The sequence below is a fragment of the Zootermopsis nevadensis genome, unplaced genomic scaffold (genome assembly GCF_977971745.1).
Source record: "Zootermopsis nevadensis isolate Lab colony 2312 unplaced genomic scaffold, Znev_1.0 Znev_ptg000083l, whole genome shotgun sequence".
NCBI lineage: Eukaryota > Metazoa > Arthropoda > Insecta > Blattodea > Termopsidae > Zootermopsis > Zootermopsis nevadensis.
Window position 1 is genome coordinate 860953 of NW_028259214.1, and position 23059 is coordinate 884011.

Genomic DNA, 23059 nt, shown 5'->3' on the forward strand with positions numbered 1-23059 from the left:
TGTCGTTAAATAAACCTAAAATACATAAAGACCCAGTATATTTATTTGTTTAACATAGACAACAGTCATGTGGCTATCTCAGTGGTCCACATACGAGAATTGTAATTAAAGTGTTCTGGGTTCGATACCGCGCGCTGCCACTGTGAAGCTGAAATGAGCCCATTGAGTTGACAGTGACAATCAGTCGTATGAATACAGAAAATTCAAACGTTGTGGTTATTACTTGTGATTATAATAGACAGTAGGCTCTGCTCTCGTAATTGCTTTGTAATGAATAGAACATTGTCGTGACCACTCAACAGAACCAATGCAGTCTATCGTTTAGTGAAGAATATGTTACCGTCAAGTTTTAGTTTGAAATTAATGCCAGTAATTCGGTATACTATTTACTGTGATGTTACTGAAGTAATTTTAATTAAACGCTCTTGAAAACAAAGATAGAAAACTAATTACTTGATAAGGAATTTCGCGTTATATTCTTCAATCGAAACTATTACAGAGACTAAGTCGTGAAGTTTACATTAGTTAAATAAATATTCTAGGACTTAGGGAGGAATAAACGATGTATAGGAATGAAACATTTGTTGGGAAACTGTGAAGTCGGATCATAAGAAAATAGGTTTGCGGTACGTGAACTGATTTTAACTGTCTCATGATAGTAGCATATACAGTCCGGTTCAAAACGTTTAAAATCTTCCCAGATATTTTGATGTAGGTTCATTTCGATATTATTGTTCTATCTACTTTCCAGTCTCCCAAGTCGTTACTTTCCGTGACTTATTTAGACCAAAATATTTTAGATCCCATGCGTGCTACATGTTCCGCTCATCTTTATATTTATCTGCCTTTCTTTGGCTGCAATCTTGCAAGTACAACGTTTGTTATACAGTGACTGTACAGACGTCGGAAAAACTGTGACGAATCACACATCTTTTGTTTATAAAAAGTAAAGTACAATATTCTTAATGATGCGTTTTAATACTTTTAACACACATCGCAAAGTGAGCGAACGAGCGAGGCGAATGTAAAGTTGATAAACTGCTTAGATGATATTCCGACCCGTTTTGTGGTCTAGTAGCGATTATGTTAGGTTAAAATTTGTACGCGCACGCTCAGAACCTTCTCTCCGTGTGATTTATAAGCGTTTAGACACAAGTAAATATCACGTTACTGGAATCCTTTCAGGTATCATGAACACAGACATTTTATAACCTTTTTATGATGATTAGATGATAAAGATAAATTTTTGATTAATTAAATACATACATTTTCTAGTGGGAATTTAGTTACCATTACAACCGACGTAAGACTGAAGTTTCAGACAATAATATAATGATTATTATTATTATTATTTAGTGTTCTGTCTGACGACAGGTCCATATGAACAGGATCCTTCCATCCTTTTCTCGGACTGGGACCTGTTCATATACGTTCTTGGCAGATGATCCAGAAGTGGTTTGCCATTGCCTTCTTCTGTGTGTGAATGGAGTAATTGTTGGGATGCCACGGAGGAAAACTCCGTGTTGCCTAGACCACGGCCTTGCCCAACACAAGTTATAAATTCGGGCACCGCCGGGAATCGAACCCGAGACCCCAGGATTACAAGGCCAGCGTTCTAACCGCTAGACCACCGTGAGAAATTAATATAATGATTATTAATTCATTTTTATTCTCATTACCAATCTTTTTCAGGCTGTCACCTCTTTATATTTAAAATTAACTTCTGAAACTGTGAATCCTTGTAGATATTTGAAAGGATTCCTCAGACGGATGATTAGCGTGTTTCAAGATCTCTACCTGCTGATTGTGATCGAAAACCACGAGCTGTGGACATCTTAGACCACGAGGTCGTTGAGATCGATTTCACGTAATCAAAAAAAGCTAAAACTCTAGATAACACTTTAAAGGTTGTAAGAATATATTAATTTCGACATGAATTATTCCTGAATAACCCGTCAGGTGTAGTCGGCTGATATTTTCTCATGGCACCCAGAATGTTCTTCTTCCCCTCAGTCATTTAGATTCCATTGTCTGCATTGGAATTTTGAATATACTCATTTACTGTGATTAATGTTCAGCTTCGCAGTGATATTCAACTGAAGAAATTGCCACTAAAATGGCCCGAAGAATTATTTTTGAGGCCCTGACTCGTTGACGGAGTTGCCAAGTTTTGATAAAGTAGTTTAGCCCAACATTAATCCGTGTAATGGATTTCTTGGATTTGTGATGGCTGTTGTATTGGTCCTGTCAGAAGATCAGACAGAAAATAGATAAAATTTTCTGCTGTCAGACTTGTTACATTGACTTGAGGTGTTGAGAGGCGGCCAGATGGACGGGCAGAACTTCTTATGCTGGCGCAGCCAACCTTGAAGAATGACCACAAAGCAGGAAGACGCTTCACCACTCCCACTGTGCCATAGGGACTAGCTGTATAGTATTTTGTTCAAGTTGCTGACAGTGATTTATAATCAAGTATGGATTGAAAATCTTCTTCCAGACTCGCTCTCTCCTCATCTCTTTTACAAACTAATCCCGGAAACTTGTTAAATTAACCGGTCACTCCCCTCTTTCCACAGTGTCTATTGTGGCGATGGTTTATAGACTATATTCTACTTCCAGGTCAATTCCTTCTGATGCAAGTCGATTTTAAGTCTAAGCCTATTTATCGTATCTTTGTTTAACGGCGTAGTGTATTCCGTGTCAGGTTGGATGATAGCTGGTTTGTGTACAAGCATTGAAGTCACTGAAATTACTGAAATTATTAAATTATGCGTTATACAAGAATTTGAAACCAGCGTAGTGGTTTATAAGCCAGGTTCGTATCGGGAGACGTCGCGTTTGATTCTTGACGTAGAAGTAGGTAATTTTAACCATGAGATATGTGTTTTGAGACACTTAGTCGTGTAAACCCGAGTCGGTACCGAGGTTCAAGCCCAGGAGTTTGCAAACTGTCATCAGGAGTGAGAAGATTGCTGTCTTCTGGGTTGTAGCGTCGTGTAGTCTGGTAGAAGTTTAACAACGTTTCAGAGACTCATCACCCTGATGACGGAGGCAGCGAGGACCTCTGAAACGTCGGCATAAACTTCTACCAGACTACACGACGCAACAACCCAGAAGACAGAAATCTTCAGACTCAGATGAGGAGTTTTAACCTAGATATCACCTCGATTTATTTTATCAGTTCAGAGTTAAGCCTACTTTCGAGTGATACACTTATGAATTTTATGCCACTAATTCCTACAGAGTAAACTTCCGTGTCCGTGTTTCATTTTAAATGGCATTTTGATGACTGTCGTAATATACGTTCAGTTGAACGTCACTCAAACAGTGTCGAATGACGCTGTCAACTCAAACTGCGACAGACATGGAACTTACAGGGCCGAGGAGACGTATGTCACCTGATGGCCTGATGTTGCGTGCGAAATGCTGTTATGTTCGCCGCTGACTGCAGCCATCGTCCTCGGGACTGTGGCCCCTCAGTTCCGGACCGGAAACGGAACAACAGATCCGGACATCCTTCGCCGGGAAACCCCCGTCGGCTGCCTCGCGTCATCTCTCGCTTGTTTTCCTCCTTCCTTTGATTCGTTCTTGTTTCAGTCCAGTGTTTGTACTTCGTGAATCAGACTCTCAAGGCACGTAAATCCAGCAGGACTTGTTTATTTATCATCTTTAAAGCTACCGTCCCTTATTCAATATCTTAGAAGATTAACGGTTAAGAAACTTAATGAGTTGTACTCTTCGTTATGTTATTTTTAGGGTGATAAAATTAATTGGAGTCAAATATTTGAACCGTGTAGCACGCAGTGTACGGCGAGAAATTCAAACTTTACTTCATTGATGATTAAACTTGAAATAAATAACAAACTGTTTGAAAAATATGATTGTGGATGAGAGGATAATTTTAAAATGAAATTGATTTTAAAAAAATAGGTCATGAAGATAAAGACTGGTTTAAATTGCCGCTTGATGGGGCCAGTGGCGGAGCTCTTGCGATCTCTACAATGTACCTTTGGGTTCCATAAAAGGCGGGGAGTTTCTTAACAATCCGAGCTACTGTCAGCTTCTCAAAAGGCACAGGGCTCTATGTACAATTAATATTATTATTCCTCCCAGTGGTGAACCTCACCATTGATGCTTCAAGTTTCTGATTGTACCACTTTTACATAATATGTCATGTTCCTAGTAAGGCTGTCTTTTTTTCTTAGAAAGAGAATCTGTTTAATGGTTTCCTGGTATCGTTTCCAGATGCATTGTACCTTTAGTTGTAATTCCTATGGCTCCGATGATTACCGCCATTACAAAAACATTTCGTGTTCCATATTAGCTAAATTTATTATTATTATTATTATTATCATCGTTGTAAATTTCCGTACGACGTGGACCATTCACTTTTGTCTAGTGTCCATGGTAAGAATATGCTGATCTATTCGTCCACTTTCCCATACGTATTCGTGTCTTTGTGTTTAATTAAGCACCAGGGAGACCTTTGTCTTATATCCCACGTCAGTACATCACACAGGGAGCATAAATTGTGAACCAGCATTGGTACAAATCAACCTGCAATTATTTGTTTCTCTGTCACTGTGTGGGGCAGTAACCTCAGTTAAATGACACCTGATCGCTACTCTCAAATTGTGATAATAGGCACATTTAATATCACTTAAATAACGTCTGCAGTTGAAACAGGGCGGATGAATATTTAACCTTTTTTTCGTGAAGTGCAGTCCGGTCTGTTAGTTTAAGCTTTAGAATTAATTATAAGATTCTTAGCATTTTCGTCTAGCGCGTATATAACCAGAGCATAGCAAGACAACTCTGGATAACAAAAAAATATGGCTACAAAAATTATGTACTGAGCAGAATTCGAACCCGCACGCCTGTGAGCCTTTAAGTTTTAGGTCAGCGACGTAAGTATCTAATTTTTGAAACATAGATCCAGCTTCATTTTGATTCATGTCGCACGTGATGCTTCGCTCTGAACACAATTACAGATCCCCCCCACCCCCGTCAGACTCCCAGTAATGCTTCATCTCCCATTTTTTATTCTGCCTTAAACAACGTTACGAAAGATGACACACAAAAGAGAATATTTTTAACCACATTGCATGCGTAGAGACTAAGTTTGGTCGCTTCTGTTTAAAAGGAGACTTTCTGCGAACATTGTTCTTCGCCTGCAATAGAGACCACCCTCCAACCTTAAGAGCAATGCGGGAAGCCTAATAGCATGCTGGCCGCGTGCGGTGTAGACCGGAAGTGCATGGAGAATTGAAAACGGAAGTGGAGTCATTTCGCGATACGATTCAGGATTGTCATGCTGGTGGCAGCGAGGGTCGGATGATGATGACAGCTAAATCATAATTCTCTTATATATCGTCTCGATCATAACCATTATTGGGTCCAGAGGCGCTTTTTTACGCTAAGGGTCTCAGCAACGTACTGTTAGAGAAACAGTGCTATTAAGTTAGCCGTTTATGGGTGCTTCATTTCCATTAAAAATATGGGGCATTATTTGTTATATTGCGTAACTTCTTAGCGTTAATATCAAATTTGTTACGAATCTGTCATTGCACAGTTAATAAACTTGAATGAATCACATTTCATAAATTAACTAAAGATACGGTGGTCTAGCGGTTAGAACGCTGGCCTTGTAATCCTGGGGGTCTCGGGTTCGATTCCCGGCGGTGCCCGAATTTATAACTTGTGTTGGGCAAGGCCGTGGTCTAGGCAACACGGAGTTTTCCTCCGTGGCATCTCAACAATTACTCCATTCACACACAGAAGAAGGCAATGGCAAACCACTTCTGGATCATCTGCCAAGAACGTATATGAACAGGTCCCAGTCCGAGAAAAGGATGGAATGATCCTGTTCATATGGACCTGTCCTCAGACAGAACACTAATAAATAAAACAATTTTTGATTGTAACTGTGTATTAAGCATCAGATATACGTAGAGGTTATAATGCGACAAAATAAGATTTTTCCTTTCACGTTTTAAAGTATTTACCGTATCAAACAATGTTTGAAGTTAAAGGTGTAGATTTCTATTAAATGTTTCTGTTGCAGTATTTCTGAGATGAGAATTTTTTGTAGGAAATCTACATAATATCAAGTTATATTTGAGATTCCTACAAATCAATGTTATATATCATTAAATACGATGCGAAATTTAGTACCATCTACATTTCCATAGACTCTTCTACTCCAAGTTCACCTTTCCGCTCCTTTCCTCTATATTTTTGCTAGTATAGACTATAAGAAAATTTGTTATATATTATTTTATTTATCTACTGAGAGGATGGCAGAAAATAATTAATTAAAATTTATGTGGATAGAAACGGTCGTTGCCTACTTTAAGGCATCCTGTATTTTCGTGGGTGGGGGCAGTACGAAGCAGGACAGGAAACCGTCATACTGCTACTGCTGCCTCCATCATCAGAGTCGTGAAAACCTCAAATCCTACAAAACCTTACTGGTTTCTCTAGTGTACTGTTTCAGCATGCACGTGTAGTGGCTTAGTAAAATCACGATAAATCCCAGTCCAAGCTGCTCGACCAGCAACGTTCCATAGACATAAACTCTGAAAGTGCAAGTCTCGATATTTTATTAACGAAATTATTGGGGAGGGAGGTTCGGCTTTACGTTGAAGCCGGTTTCAAACGAGCAGATTCGTGTGTCTCGGATTGTATTTTACTGTGACGTATCCGTCAGGCCGACAAACCAAACGCTTGAGCACAGTAGCAAAACACTCACACATAATTACAGTGTATCCTAATTAGCATTATCGGTACTTCCTTTGCTGTGTAGAAGGCGTGCGGACAGACAGAGACAATGCAGGTTTTATTGAAACAGAGTTGGGGGTACACGTTTCACCTTAATCTCTTGAATTGATAACATTAATAATTAAGCTAAACAAAGTGTAACGCCGCGCGGCTTTTATCGTAGGAAGTTCAAAAAGCAAAGTGGTGAGAGTCGAGACCGGGAGAGGGGGAGCTCTGTGGTACAGTTAGTGTCAGATCAGATGGCATTTCGTCTCCAGGTATCTGCGTCTCTCCAGCTTTATAATATCAATTCCTATTGACTTATTATCGAACAGTGCGTGATAGTCGCGAGTTCAAATCTCGGCCCGGAGACCGGCTAGCCTGACCGGGATTTTCGTGGTTTTCCTCAGTCCCTCCAGGCAACTACCGTTGTAGTATCTTAAATTAGGCCACGACCGCTTCCTTACACATTCTTTCAATTTCATTACTCACTATCATCCTCTCATTTGAACACTATACAGTATATAGTGTTCAAAAAAGCACGCCATTGGACCGCGTCCTTTACCAGATCAATTCCACCTATTAATCTTCTGCCCTGTTTAAGATCCGTTTTAGTTGTATGTTCCTTTCTACGTGTGGGAGTCCCTAGTGATCTGTTCCCTCGAGGGTTCTACATGCATTTTTGATTCCCCATAAGCGTTAATGCTTCGCCCATTTAATTCTTCTATGGAAGATTGCAAATTATGAATCTCCCCCATTACGTAACTTTTTCGAACCTATGGATTATGAAAGTACCCACTGAATAATAATAATATAATAATATATCGTGTGTTGTGCATGATAGGCAAAGTTCTCAGCAATGGCGCTAGATGGCAGAATGTTCTATTTCTAATGCCATGTCTTCACTATGCAGCTTTTAGAAGCGTTTTAAAAGACGACAAATGTACATAAGGGATGCAGGGAAGGGAGAAAGGGGATTACGGAGAAAGGAGGGCTAAGGGATTAAAATGCAAAATGTATAATTCCCCTTTTAAGTTTTAACAGGCCTTTTTCTGTAGTAACATAAGTTGTGGTAGAAATTGTATGGCTCCTTTTTTGAGTGTATTCTGGCCGACGGTTTCCACTGAATTTAAATGACTATGTATTATCTTAAAAGGTTGCTTCTTACTTCGACGTCATTTCGATTTAATAATTCATCGAAAAAAGGGGGGAGCGACAATTCGGGGTACATGACGTCAACATTGTTATTTTGCTGTACAAACACATTGCTAAACAGTCAAACCTTAGTTTCTATTATTATGAAGCCGGTTAAATTCGAATGATTTCTCTTGTGTAAGACCCATCTCTGTTTATAAAGTAACTCGAGTTTCATTCCAAATGTCAACACAAATTTTAATGTAAGAAACAATTCAGTTCTGTTCGTATAATAGCAACCAATCACGTGAAGGCAAACAGAGGTAAATCCCGGACATCATATGGATTACAACACTAGTACAGCTTTGACATTTGTCAGTAAACCTGGTTTTAATGACAGGACAAATTAAAAGAACCAGAATATAAACAATACTTCATTAAAATATTTATAATAATACAGTACTTAGAATTGTAAATTATGTCATAGTCTACTAAAAAAAAAGTGTGGAAGAGTAGACTTTATAATGTGTATTTCCAGCAAAAGTTTATCGTATCTGCAAAAACGAGTTTTTTGGCATCTGATTTCTCAGCAAAGAACGTCCGTGTAGACGAAACACAGAGAGAGAGAGAGAGAGAGAGAGAGAGAGTTGTTCGTGGCCTGTACCTCCCTATCCTAGAAACAAGACTAATAATAACATTTGAACAGACGAGGCCTTTGGGGATACAACAAACACCATCCACTCACTCAAACGCGGGGCTTTGTTATGAAAATCGACAGCAGCTCCGGAGTTTGGGATGATGAAAACGCTGCCTGTGTGTATGTACGTCAAAGCTTTTGTAAATAATATCGTTTGTAAGTTGTAATGTTATTCGTTTCGGGCTGCGGGTCTCTGTCTGTTGTTTTCAATATTTCCCGTTCTCTATTATCATAGTCTCTCGGGGATTCTACTGCTGTTTTTGACGGAGGGAGGGGGGTTGGTGTGGTAGCAGGGGTGGGTGGGGGTAAATTTTGTCAAAGTGAGTGATGGAAGGGGTAGTATGAGTATATGCTGATGACATAGATCGTCATGGGATGCAGACGCTGGAGAGGGGAGTTTGGAACATACACAGGGATATTTATGACATCAATTTTTTTTGGTTATATTGGTGTAATGATACGTGGTTGTGGGGTGGGGGGTGGAAAGTGGATTGTTTTGTGTTTATTTGGTTTTATAATGGCATGGAGTAGGCATATACTGATGGCAGATGAAAATGATTATCACAAATGTGTAATGATAATGGTTATTTAGAAATAGAGTGCTGGTTGATTAAAAGGGAAATATGCCGACACCGTGTTCTGTCATAATTGTTAATTATTAGATAAATGTAACTGGTGGTTTTTAATTATATTGTTATTCCTGGCATTATGGCAGTCCAGAAGACAGATCAGTTCGGAAACGTTAAGACATCAGTCTTTACGTGACGAACTAAGTTGAAAAACGATTGTTAAATAGTTTCCAAATCAACACATCATGCATATAATTGTCTCTTACCACAAGTTAAAATTTCAACGCCGCTAATAAAAATAGTCCATACTTTAACTCGATTCTGTTCGTGTTCGTATATTAACAGCCTGGGATTTATTTAAACGTTCACTTTAATATTATCTTCCTCCTTGTTCCGAGAGACATATGTTGATACACAGTTAAACAAATCCCGTTATGTCTTAGATTTGATTACAATAAAAATTCCAGGTAACCCTGTAGATCGCCATTTAGTATTTGTCCTGTGCTGACTTGATCCATCTGCGGCTCAAATTTCTATTTTTGACGACTTTGCTTTCAGAAACGTATTTAAGTTCTTCCCTTCAAAAAAGTGACTTATATTCTACAATCATTTAAAATAAATTGCAAAATTGTTGTGTTATTTATTCAAATTCTCAGTTTTTTTTGTAAATGATTTAAATAGAATGACATACGTTTTGAACCGAATAATAGCGCACATTCTTAGAATTATTTGAATAAATATTAAATACATTTAAAAGTACTCAGTCAAACTTTCAGAATAGCGAATAGCACATCATAAAATAAATTTCAAGGAAATGGATGATTTTATCGAAGTCTGCTGCATCAGTTCGTAGCCTTGGTCGTCAACAAAAACTGGTGGTTATTAACTAATACCTTGAACTGCAGCTTGTCTGACCGTAGCAGATTCATATCTCATTCGGTGATTGTGGTGTTTCGTCAGATTCCTTCTAGTCTTTATTACCCATCCTGGCACAGAACCTAGAACCTTTATCTCCTCGATTCCTCCCGATGTACTAGGAAGACAGTCTCTACTCAGTTAGACTACTATTTGTCACAATTTCACCCTACAAATCATTAAAGACATGTTTAAACCTTTAACGCAAAGGACAGATAATCCTATCAATATACGCGATATTTTGAGAGAAGTAGCTTTGAGCTCGTATTCGTACCTCAGCTAATCCCATGGTAGCATTTTTTTTACGTCAGGAGTCATATACTTAGAGAGAATGTGATGTCATTACTAAGTACAGAGATCAACTGGAGAATGAAATATGTATTTATTATTGTCAGTCAGGAAGATTTTAAATGCTTCGTATTATGGAATTTTACATTGTCATTCCCCAGTAATTTTTATTGCAAAAATAAATGACCTAACGCCGTGAAATATCCTTTAATTTAACTGATATGAACTTATTATTAAGGATCATAATGGCGTTTACGGACGTGAGTGTAAATCATGTTTTTCGCAGTTGAATAAATTTTTCCTTCATCTAAATTCAACCTTCCCGTTTTTCCATAAATATATAAAAAAAAATTTCAGTGCACTGACTGTAAAATTGTTAACAGATCTTACGATTTATCTTTCACGTTTACAAACAAAATCCCTTTTCTACCTTTGTCAGCGAAATGAGTTGATTCCATTTTCTCGATTTGAAACGCTGGATCAGTCCGAGCGCTTCAGGTCTTGAATTTACCGTGACGGACGACAATGGGTTACAGAATATAAGCATCGTACATTCTCCTAGGCGTTGTGCAATTTCTGCTAGCATTAAGAGAACAATATGCTATCTGGCGTCATTGAAGTCAATCCAAAGGAAGCATCTCCTTCATTTTAACATGCTTCCTACAACGATAACAATTGTGGTAAATTCTGAGTTTAGACACACAAAAGATACACGAGAGATACAATTACTTTGTCTTACTGACGAAAAAGACTTCTAAGAACAAAGCTAAGATGGAAGGATATTACTCAAATGTTGTGTATGTGTGAACCGAATTTATAGTCTTCAGGGTATGTCCTAATATTAGGATTTTGTAAAGACTGTGATGAATCTGCTAATTGAATACATCCCGCTACAATGAATACTCATCAACTATTCATTACTTGCGTTTAATTGTTTGTTTAACGATGTTATTTTTTAAACTGCTTCGATTAGGTTTATTGACATGTAGTATAGAACAGTAAGATAAGTGACTAATGAATTATGAAGGCTGTGGCTTACTTTAAGGTACTATCACAAAAAATGTCTTCTTATATGTGTGTGAATTGATAATGGGCCGCGTCGGGATTGTTAGTTTTCGGGGAGAGATTCAGATCTGAAATCAGCGTAATACGAAACGGATCAGAACTGCACAGCGAAGTCTGGAGGCCATTTAGTGAGTTGTTTCAGTGGCGTGCACAGTATTAACTGTTTTAACTCTCGCGGATAAATCCGTTGCGACATATGAAGGACACAGATGCTAACGACAACGTTCATTTGTTTCGGTAGTTTCTTAATTGTTCTCAGAGCTTACGTCTCTCTGTCTCTTCATGGCCACCTGCGCTGCTGACTATCGCCCAGAACGCGAGGAATGTTCGGGTGGAGACGCTCCATTTTGTTAATAAGAAAAAAAGAAAGGAATAGTTAAAAAGTCTGAAGTATTATACCGCCAAGGGTACAACGCCGTCCATTCTTATACAGACTCGGGTGGACTTAGACGAGGAAGACTCATGTTATGGGACGCGCACTGTTAATTGTTCTGGTTTAGCTTAGTTAAAACTGTGGTTTCTTTCTTATTCATAGTCTTTGGAATTTATATCAACTTAATGTGGAACGTAAATAAGAAATTATATGTCAATGACATATTTAATCTGTATAGACTACGAAAGTTCTCGCCTCAACTTAAAACTAGGTAAATAATTAACAATCTAGCATTACCTACTTGGTATTATATTATTTATTTAGTGTTCTGTCTGACGACAGGTCCATATGAACAGGATCCTTCCATCCTTTTCTCGGACTGGGACCTGTTCATATACGTTCTTGGCAGATGATCCAGAAGTGGTTTGCCATTGCCTTCTTCTGTGTGTGAATGGAGTAATTGTTGGGATGCCACGGAGGAAAACTCCGTGTTGCCTAGACCACGGCCTTGCCCAACACAAGTTAAAAATTCGGGCACCGCCTGGAATCGAACCCAAGACCCCCAGGATTACAAGGCCAGCGTTCTAACCGCTAGACCACCGTGGCGAGCTATTTGGTATACAGAGACTTTATTCAAAAACTGATTATTACTCAGAATATCAAGTAATCCCTGCTCTTATGGAAGCCGTGGTTGTCTATCTGAGTCAATCAAGGGGCTGATTAAGCCCCGGTAACCGGGGTTCGATTCGCGACAGAGGCAGACATTTTTTCTTTTAGTCTCCACGCCCGCCCGACCTTAACACAACTCCTCCACAGGTCTTCATTATCGTCGCAGTTAATATCAGGGATAATTTTACCTTAACTTGTTTTCATATAATTTTTTTAAAAAAAAAACTAAAATCGTCCAGTTTCCAGTAACACGAACGTCATTGTGCTACTTCGTGTATATTCCCTTTGAATGCCGCCCGGTGTTCTGTCTAGGTGAAGCCGCGGTTAAACGAGGGACCCACCACTCTGTTTGTAATTGCTCGACGAGACGATTAATACTTTGTTTTTTAACGTTTCATTAACTTTAATTATGTTGCCGGAACAGAAACTTGGTCTAACAACACAGCAAGACACGAAACTTGGGGAACAAACCGACTTCTCGTACAATCATTGAAGCTAATGCCGGCCTAAGCACTGTGGTGTAGGCCGCGCCTGACTGGCAACTTAACTAAGCCACGAAATGGTTTCGTTCAAAAAGTCCTGCTCGTGAATACATTAACAGCGCATTCTAAAAGTTACTGACTATATTATTTTTAAACAGCCAGATCATATCAGTTCATTACCAGGCACCAAATCTGTTACAACTGAAAAGATTATAAATAGTCGAGAACTACGTGAGTATAGCCAAGAATTTTTACTGGATAAGGATCTGGAAGGAGACTGTCGTAATGTAAGTAAGGATCCTGTGGGCATTCATATGGAGCAACTGAGTAAAACTCAGTGATACCTCGGAACGTACGTTCGGAAACCAGGAATAGCATGTAAATTTGATTACGCGTAAGTCAGGTAGGTGTCAGCCGTGTGTGGGGCTATTTTGAATATACATCGGAAATGTTTGTCACACTCGCCCCCCCCCCCAATGGCCACATGTGACGACTTTCTTGTCTGTGAACGCTGCCTTTGTGCACTGATCCTGTCACGCAGTAATTAAGGCAGATTCCCGCTGCTTCGAGATTTCCTTTGGTCTTCGCCGCTTTGGAACCAGATGAAGGGATCGGCCCCTTTTCCTCAGACGTACAGCTGAGCTAACCGGCAACACTCAGCAGTTTTTAAGGTTGTTTAAAGACGCTGTATCGGTTACAAATGCGTTGGTTGGATCTCGAATAAGAAACACAGATTTTTTAAAACTGCCGCTTAGAATAAGAAAGAGATGGTAGGATACTATTAAACGTCTTGTCCAAGGACTCTCCATGGAAACGTATCAGGAGCTAAAGCCCTGCTTTTTATCTGCGGCCGGAGGAAAGAACTACCTACTACCGAGGAGAGCATAAATATAAATATGTATACATTTTCTAGCCACGGTGGTCTAGCGGTTAGAACGCTGGCCTTGTAATCCTGGGGTCTCGGGTTCGAATTTATAACTTGTGTTGGTCAAGGCCGTGGTCTAGGCAACACGGAGTTTTCCTCCGTGGCATCCCAACAATTACTCCATTCACACACAGAAGAAGGCAATGGCAAACCACTTCTGGATCATCTGCCAAGAACGTATATGAACAGGTCCCAGTCCGAGAAAAGGATGGAAGAATCCTGTTCATATGGACCTCTCCTCAGACAGAACACTACAAATAAAATAATAAAAATACATTTTCTAATCGTAAGGGCAAACAGTCTCAAAAGAAAATGTAATTGAAGTAAGAAGATCGTGGCTGTAGGCCTGTGACATTAAAATTTCCAAATTTGGTACAGATACATATTCCGTTGTCCAGACAGCATGGAATTTAACAAACCAGCAAGAAAATTACTTTTTTAATTAAAGTTTTATTTTTTATATTTTAGACACAGTCTTGATATATTTAAATGTGACAACTGCTTCGTTACTGGCACTAAAATGAGATTAACTCATTTTAAATGAATAATAATAACAATAATTATAATTTCATATATTTATATCTAGTAGGATAATTAGAGACGACTCTACATCTATGGTAAATCACATTTCAAGGTCACTACCTTAACTAAGTACACGTGTTTCTGCTTTTGTAAGGACATTTACAATAAATATTATATTTCATTTCCGGACATTTTATAACATTACATACAACCAATTTAATTTTAAATTTCCTCTATTCATAATATGTAGATTTTGTATTTTACATACGGACTGCGTTTCATTTGTTTCTTAATGTTATTTATTGATTTCATACGCCGTTTGTGGGTTTTATTACATTATTTTATATTATACTATTCTTTTTTAGTGCTGTCCTCAACTTTCATTTGTTTGGCCGTTGTCAAGTTTATAAATAAATTAATTGCACTCTTTTAATCCAGTTAATGAAATGGACACGAAACTACAGCCGTGATTGTTTGTTTCCGACCTGCAGATATTATGAGACGGGGAGCTTCAAAGCTGGCGTCATCGGCGGAAGCAAGCCCAAAGTAGCGACACCTCTTGTAGTGGACGCCATTGCGAACTACAAGCGTGAGAATCCCACCATGTTCGCGTGGGAGATTCGGGATCGACTCCTGGCTGAAGGCATCTGTTCGCAAGACAATGTTCCCAGCGTCTCCTCCATAAATAGGTGAGTCTGTAAATATAAAAAGGACGAAGGATATATTTTCGATGGTAGAGAAGTCACTTGTTAAGAGTCAAAGAATACGTACCTTGCTACAAGACATAGTAGAAAATTAACAAGTCTCTACGTGTCCCTCAAGACTCGTTAAGGCTTGCATGTTGTAAAGTTCTAAAAATGTTGATTATGAAATAGCAGGAGTGTCGAATCGTATATTTTCCTCAAATTATATCGTATCACTATGGATGGGATAACAGAATTGCTTAACACATGTCCATATATTTCATCATCTGCCAGGTACAATATCAGTTTTACATGTTTATCTCGCAGGGTTATACGTTTCAAAACTTATCTAAGATTTTCCAGCATGTTTTGGCATCGATTCCGTCAACCAAACAGTGATACATGTTTTAAGAACTATAAGGAATACCGGAATTATTTTAATATTTCGGGAAATTGTATAAGCCGCCCCTGATGATGACAATGACTACAAAACATTTCGGGTAATAAACTTAGATTATCTTTGCAACATATTACCTCTATGATCCAGCGTATGAGTAAAATTGAGATTGTTTCTAGTGGATAATAAAATATATATATTTATGTATTATATATTTTGCTTCAACGGAGCTGACGTAACAAGAATTATTATAACGAAACCATATTTGTCTCTCAAATCTGCGTTAATTAATAAAGAACCGTCCACTGAATGTATTTATTTTTGAGATAGAAATTTCTGATATATTTTCATCTCTCATGGTAATTGTATTCCCTCAGTACATTTGCAAAGATACATTATTATTTTTCACGAATTTTCAAAAATCATACGGGGTGGAGGGGGGACACAGCTACGAGTATTTTAGATTAGGGTTCATGGAAGAATTTCTTTTGAATTTTACATGTTCAAGGAAGATATATTACGCCGTGTTAGCCTACATTTCCAACAGCCTTGTTCTGTGAGTCGCAATATTAAAATATCCTAAATATTAATCACGCCAGGGAACCATTTAGGAACGGGAAGGTGACAAACCTTCGACTGAACATGGAGGTAAGTTGTGTGTTTTACGCTCCGGCCGCTTTACCCCGAGGGAAAAAGTAACAGTTTGTTCAACGGAATTACTTACTCATTCGGAAATTGTAGATCCTGAAACGATTTATTTGAAATTTTCATTAGAGTCCTGCGTATTGACTGGATGTGTTTTAATCTCGTCCTTGAAGCCTGGAAAATCTGAAATCCCCAAGACACCAGTCTATTACGCCACATCAGCGGGTAAATCTGTAGTGCTTCTACAAATGATTAAGTTTATTAAAAGCGATTTCAGCTGTAAAGGGCGCGATCACAGATGTTACATGTGACGGAGGTGTCAGGAGGGTGGGGTGGGGGGGTTATTCTACCCCCATCACTGCACATACAAGGGGTAGCCTGTCCCCAGAGAACATTTGTACGGAAAGTACTGGACCCTGGGGAAGGGCACATTTGGAAGGGCATAAAAGCTCTTCTTGTACTTTGATTACAAATATGTTAATAGGATGTGATTGGTTCACTTGAAATATGGTAACGTTATTGCACGTCTAGTCGCCGTGTTGCTCACGGATTTCAGAACAGTCACGCAGTTACAGAAACCAACAAAATTAATTAGCATCAATATTTTTGGGCTTTGTCTATGGTATAAATAAATAAAATAGAAATAAAATAAAATACGACTCCCTCTTCAGATAAAAAGGAAAGGGTTGAAACCCTAGCTTTCGTGGTAGCTCAACCAAAGGGCCCAATAATGAGATTTTTTATCCTTTCCTTTTTACCTGAAGACGGAAGGAGTTACAGCTTCCGAAACATATTTTATCTTTATTTCTATTTGTTATTTAGACCATTGGTATTCAACCTTTTTTGTTCGCTTACCCCCAGATATAATTTCTCTTCAACTTTGTATCCCCCAAAGTTGTTGGTGTGTAATTCAAGTTATACATAGTATATAATCTACATCTAAAATAAATTACATTACTGATTATTCAGTGTTTATCATAAAATAATATATGTTTTAAAAATTTCACGTACCCCCTAAGATGTCTTCGCGTACCCCCAGATATAATTTCTCTTCAACTTTGTACCCCCAAAGTTGTTGGTGTATAATTCAAGTTATACATAGTATATAATCTACATCTAAAATAAATAAAATAAATTGCATTACTGATTAATCAGTGTTTATAATAATTTTTTTTTTAAATTTCACGTACCCCCTAAGACTATAGACAAAGTCCAGAAAAATGCTCACAGATTCTCAGGGACCATGATGACTTTAACCAAAATTAATTCGCACGACAACGTTCAGTGTGTAAATCCACAAACATGAAATGTCATCCGTCAGTCAATGCAGTTGGTTTAGACATAACCTCAAAATGACGTGTTCGTTTTATCCACTTTGCGTAAAGAACGCGGCAGGTAACAGTGTGGGCCAAATACTAAGTTATTAAACGTTAAACTTTGTGGTGGCAGATTTATGAACTCTGCAAGAAGCAGCTGGAGCAGGCACTCGTAAACCTCACACACATCCGCGTTACAGGCAGACGAGTAGACCGCCATTTTGTGGTTCCAGAAACCCAAACGAGCGAAACGGCGACGACCGAGTGAAATGTCGACCGCGGCGGCGAAGGGGAGGGGGCGAGGCGTCGCACGGCACAATTCTTCTTCTTCTTCTTCTTACTCCCTAAAGAAGAAAATTCATCCCTCCTTCGCCTTTATCTCATCATGGATCTACTACCCCCTCGTCCATTTCACCCCCTGCTTCTGCATTTCTCTCCCCCGCGCTTTGCATTCCTTCCTCCACGTCTCCATTCTATCTCCGCCTCTCCTGAAGGGACTCATCCTCTTAGAATCGTACACCACTTTACGCGGTACACTCACGTCCTACATCATCGGCTGTCTACCCCAGCGACCTCTCTGCAACCGCAAGGCTAGTCTATGTCCTCTGATTCGTAACCGGCTGTCTCTGTAATATTTTTAATTCCATTGCGTTTTCGCAGTCTTAACGATAGTTCACAGAGTCTGGTGATATCAAGACCTTGTTCGGTTTCCTTCGTCATCTCATTTACTAAAACAGCTTTTCGTTCGTTAGATTATAGCTGTTTCTATCTTTTTTATTTATCGGTCTGTGTATTAAAATCTCCGGTTTAAGGCTGAGTGTTGCGTCTATTTCCACGTTTACCAAATGTTTAGTGTAATATTAGTTGGAATTTCACTTTAAATTAGGCCGTGGTCTAGGCAACACGGAGTTTTCCTCCGTGGCATCCCAACAATTACTCCATTCACACACAGAAGAAGGCAATGGCAAACCACTTCTGGATCATCTGCCAAGAACGTATATGAACAGGTCCCAGTCCGAGAAAAGGATGGAAGGATCCTGTTCATATGGACCTGTCGTCAGACAGAACACTAAATAATAATAAGATGAGGTGGTCTAGCGGTTAGAACGCTGGCCTTGTAATCCTGGGGTCTCGGGTTCGATTTATAACTTGTGTTGGGCAAGGCCGTGGTCTAGGCAACACGGAGTTTTCCTCCGTGGCATCCCAACAATTACTCCATTCACACACAGAAGAAGGCAATGGCAAACCACTTCTGGATCATCTGCCAAGAACGTATATGAACAGGTCCCAGTCCGAGAAGAGAAAAGGATGGAAGGATCCTGTTCATATGGACCTGTCGTCAGACAGAACACTACAAAACAAAAAAGTTGCGTTATAAAGTTTGATATGAAACAGTTAACTAAACAGATTCTTCATTAAAACTTTGCAGTTATTTATCTACGCATTAAATCAGATCGCCGTGAAAGGTTCAAATCAGGACGTTCATAGTTTGTATCCATTTCTAATGTTGCTAAAGAGATGAAATGAAGGAATGTGAGATGAGCGGAACATATAACACGAGTTGGGAATTTAGATGTTTAGAATAATTGGTAGTGTCTAGTGGGAGATATCAAAATAAATGCATTTAAAATAGAAACAAGTGGATTCAGCTGGCTTAGAATACGGTCCAATTTCGGAGTGTTGTGAAAACGATAACGAACCTTCGAGTTACACTTTTTAACGAGGTAAGCGACTGTAAGTTTCTAAAGAAGGACCCAGGTACGATGCTATTGGAATTGCTGGCCTCTGTGAATGAACTGTAGACTGGCTTATCCTGTACCTTGGTAGCTGATGTCTACGGCTACAGCGAAGTGGCTGCCTGCAGCCTACAGGAAACCTTCCTTCTTATCGATCCTCTCACCCCCTCCCCCTGCCCTTCCGAGCGCTCCAGACGTCGTGAGGGGGGAGGTTTCCTCCTTGGCTTCAAGAAGAACTCTGTAGGGATTTTATGTTGGGTTATGGAGGCTTTGGAAGCTTCTGTAGTTCCCATCTCTATAATCTAGCCGATATTGCAGCTGCCTGACGCGAGGTTTGGTTCACGTACAGCCCCCAAAATGTATCCGATATGGCACCCCGCTGAAATTTAGTACATAACTGATGGGATATTTTACTGGGCTGTTTCAACTGGAACATTTATGACATGGATTGGATGAGAATTTATTTATGAATGGTTAACTAAATAAAATAACTACTCAATCCACCGAGATTCGAAATGGATACATTTAGAATACAAGTCAGAATCGTTGACTGCTTTGTTACTGTTTTTTTTTATTTCGGACAAAACAGCAGGGAATGAGCGATAATTATTAATAACAATATTGATAAGGTGTACAATGCAGTGCAGAAATGCAGAAGAGATTTAAAAGCCTCCTTTACTGTGTAACCGATACGGTCATTGATAGAGGGCAGTGCGATATTTTCGGCTGAAAGATAAGACGCACGGACGGACGGATAGGATATGTCCATAAAACATTCTTCGCTTATTCTAAAGCAGTGGTATTCAACCTTTTTTCTTCGCGTACCCCCAGATATAATTTCTCTTCAACTCTGTACCCCCAAAGTTGTTGGTGTATAATTCAAGTTATACGTAGTATATAATCTACATCTAAAATAAATTAAATAAATTACATTACTGATTATTCAGTGTTTATCATAAAATAATATTTTTTTTTAAATTTCACGTACCCCCTAAGATGTCTTCGCGTACCCCCAGATATAATTTCTATTCAACTTTGTACCCCCAAAGTTGTTGGTGTATAATTCGAGTTATACATAGTATATAATCTACATCTAAAATAATTTAAATAAATTACATTACTGATTATTCAGTGTTTATCATAAAATAATATTTTTTTTTAAATTTCACGTACCCCCTAAGATGTCTTCGCGTACCCCAGGTTGAATAACACTGGTCTAAAGCATAAAGAATTCGTATAACTTATTTTCGATTGCCTTGGTGACTTTGTGTTCCGAAATATTTAGTTTGTATTTTGAAATAATGCTATACCCTCTTTTATAAAATATTCAAATCTGATACAAATCTTTCTTTTATTCCTTGCATGTGTAATATGTACTGTACTATGTACCTTGAACCCCTCCTAAATAATTATGTATTCATTCCTTTGACATCTTATTATCAATATGTAAGTCACGGAATGAACAGACCAGATAGTGGAATAACTTATATCAGTAGAAATTAGTATGTTTTGGGAAATAACGGATGTATAAATCTCACACTAAGGATACATAAATTTGGTGCTATCTTGAGGAGGACATCCGGACCCCTCAGCCGTCAAGATGACTACGGTCACAGGGTCTGTTTGGGAATTGCCTCATTTCCGTTACCATAATATGACTATTCATTTTTTGATCCTATATAAGCCACTATCTGGGCTGAAGAGGGACTATTCTACGACTACTATTCTATCACTGCTGTTCACTGGAACGTCAGCTTACTCTTTAAATAAACTCTACTTGGACGTGGACGCTGGTTGTTGCTGATTCACCTCAAAGCTTCCTGCGTGAGGGACTTAGCTTCCTCACCGTACCAACTGATTATCCCGACCAATAGAAAACCTATCAGGAACTCTACTACTACAACTACAAGATTACCTGGTAGCAACGACAATATAACATCTACTACAAAAGATAAAAAACATTACATGGTGGCAGCGGTGGGATAACAGGGAGCTATATCACCAACATCCAGAATTTTCGACGGTTGACCAGGCCGGAGGGACTTCGAGTCTGTACCGAGGTGGACCAAGCCTTTCCCGAGGGAACAACGCTCCGGAGGAATCCACAAGGCGCCGTGGTACCTGTTCACCAACTGTTGAAGCCAAGTCCGTGATTGGAGGCCATCATCAGCAGCCCTAGATTAGCCCGAGGGACGTCTTTGGTGATAGCCGTTGGCAGCCTGCACCGCGAGAGGGACTTCTACCCTGAGGGGAGCTGAGAAGCCATCACTGGAAGCCCGAACTGTGCATCTTCAATCACCCTACTCTTATTCTTCCCAGGTTAGTTCACATCCATTATGGCAGATGAAAATGATTTGGAAAATGATCAGGATAATAATTACATTTCTGTGGTACAGGCCATAAAATTGATTCCTAGTACATTTGATGGTAACCCTAAACTCTTGCGTGAATTTATTGAGGGAGTCGAAGCTGCGATCCAAGTAGTACATCCAAACAAACAACAATTACTTTTAAAATTTATAGAATCCAAAATAACAGGCGATGCCAAAGATAGGTTATTAGCCAGAACAGAACGAGAAACATGGATACAGGTCAAAAATATCCTGGAAGAAAATTTTTCAGTGCGACGTACTTTGGAATATTATGCTGGTGTTTTGTTCACGTCTAGACAGGGCATGAATGAAACAGTAGCCCAGTGGGGGTCGCGATTAGATGGAATGGCAGTTGACTTACGAAGAGAAGTTAGAAGCAGGCTGGAGAGATTGGAACGACGGGATGATGCCAGATATGTCGAAGGGGGTTTACAGCTTGTAGGAGAAATTTTAAAAGGAACCTTTATTGCGGGGTTGAAAGACGAAAGCATTAAGTACATTGTTAAGGCAAAAGGAGAAGAAGAATCCTTAGCCCAGTTAGTAGAAACAGCACTTCAGGAGGAAAGTGAAGTAAAATCGCAGAGGTTTAAGGGAAACCAAGGGGGACAATGGTATTCACCTTCAGGAAGTATAAAGAGGGACTTTAAAGGGTCACAGGGACCTCAAATCAAGAAGGAAATAAACCTGGCCACTGATACTCGATGTTATCGTTGCCAAGGTCTAGGACACGTTGCGAAGAACTGTAGCAATGTTCCGCAATGTGGTAGGTGCAAAAGACGGGGGCATGAAACACGTCAATGCAAACAGGGAAACAGGCAGTAGAGCTGCCTGGACAGTCGCAGACAGCTCAAAGTTTAGGCTGTACATTAATGGGTGACATGGAGTCACAAATGGTTAATTTAGTTAGTGACATGGAGTCACAAATGGTTAATTTGGTTAGTGACATGGAGTCACAAATGGTTAGTTTAGTTGATGAGAAATCACTAAAACTTGGAAATCAAAGGGACGCCTTTGAACATGTTTTGGGGCCATATGAAATTTATATCATATGTCCACAGCTGAAAGGAGGCATTGGAATAGCGCTAGTAGATACAGGGGCACAAGTATCTCTAGTTCAGGAGACCTCAATGGTTAGGAACATTGCCCAAAGCGAAAGCGATATGGAAATACAAGGAATCGGTGGGAACACAGTTAAAATTAAAGGTAAAGTTACTTTAACATTGAATAATTGCACGAATCCAATAAAATCACAATATTACGTAGTCAAGCAATTGCCTAGACATATTGATGTAATATTAGGACAAGATTGGCTTTTGGAAAATGATTATATGTTAACAAACAATATCATAGTACCTCCGTATAGCGAGACATTAGTTCAATTTCCCACGAAGGAAAAAGGAGTTAGGTATATTGAACAACAATTATTGCAACCAGGTTTAATATGTGCCGCTAGTTTAACAGAATGTGATACCACATTCCCTTGCCTTTTGGTAAATGTAACGCACGAAACTT

General features: G+C 39.1%; 1 protein-coding gene and 2 long non-coding RNA genes across 9 annotated transcripts in view; 1 reads left to right on the top strand and 2 right to left on the bottom strand.

Annotated features, from left to right (window-relative positions):
* Nucleotides 1-23059, bottom strand: part of LOC147870927 (uncharacterized) — a 474306-nt gene that overhangs the window by 124575 nt on the left and 326672 nt on the right. The gene's annotated exons all lie outside the window — the stretch shown is intronic.
* The window catches only part of LOC147870929 (paired box protein Pax-2-like), a 318072-nt gene that overhangs the window by 95191 nt on the left and 199822 nt on the right, over nucleotides 1-23059 (top strand). For all 7 annotated transcript variants that reach the window (XM_087341655.1, XM_087341652.1, XM_087341656.1 and 4 more), the window contains one exon: nucleotides 14890-15087. In XM_087341655.1, the coding sequence (XP_087197781.1) occupies nucleotides 14890-15087 (198 nt within the window). The remainder of the gene's footprint in view (nucleotides 1-14889; nucleotides 15088-23059) is intronic.
* Nucleotides 14307-23059, bottom strand: part of LOC147870930 (uncharacterized) — a 213082-nt gene continuing 204329 nt past the window's right edge. Inside the window, exon 3 of the long non-coding RNA XR_015533030.1 lies at nucleotides 14307-15093. This is a non-coding gene — a long non-coding RNA (uncharacterized LOC147870930). The remainder of the gene's footprint in view (nucleotides 15094-23059) is intronic.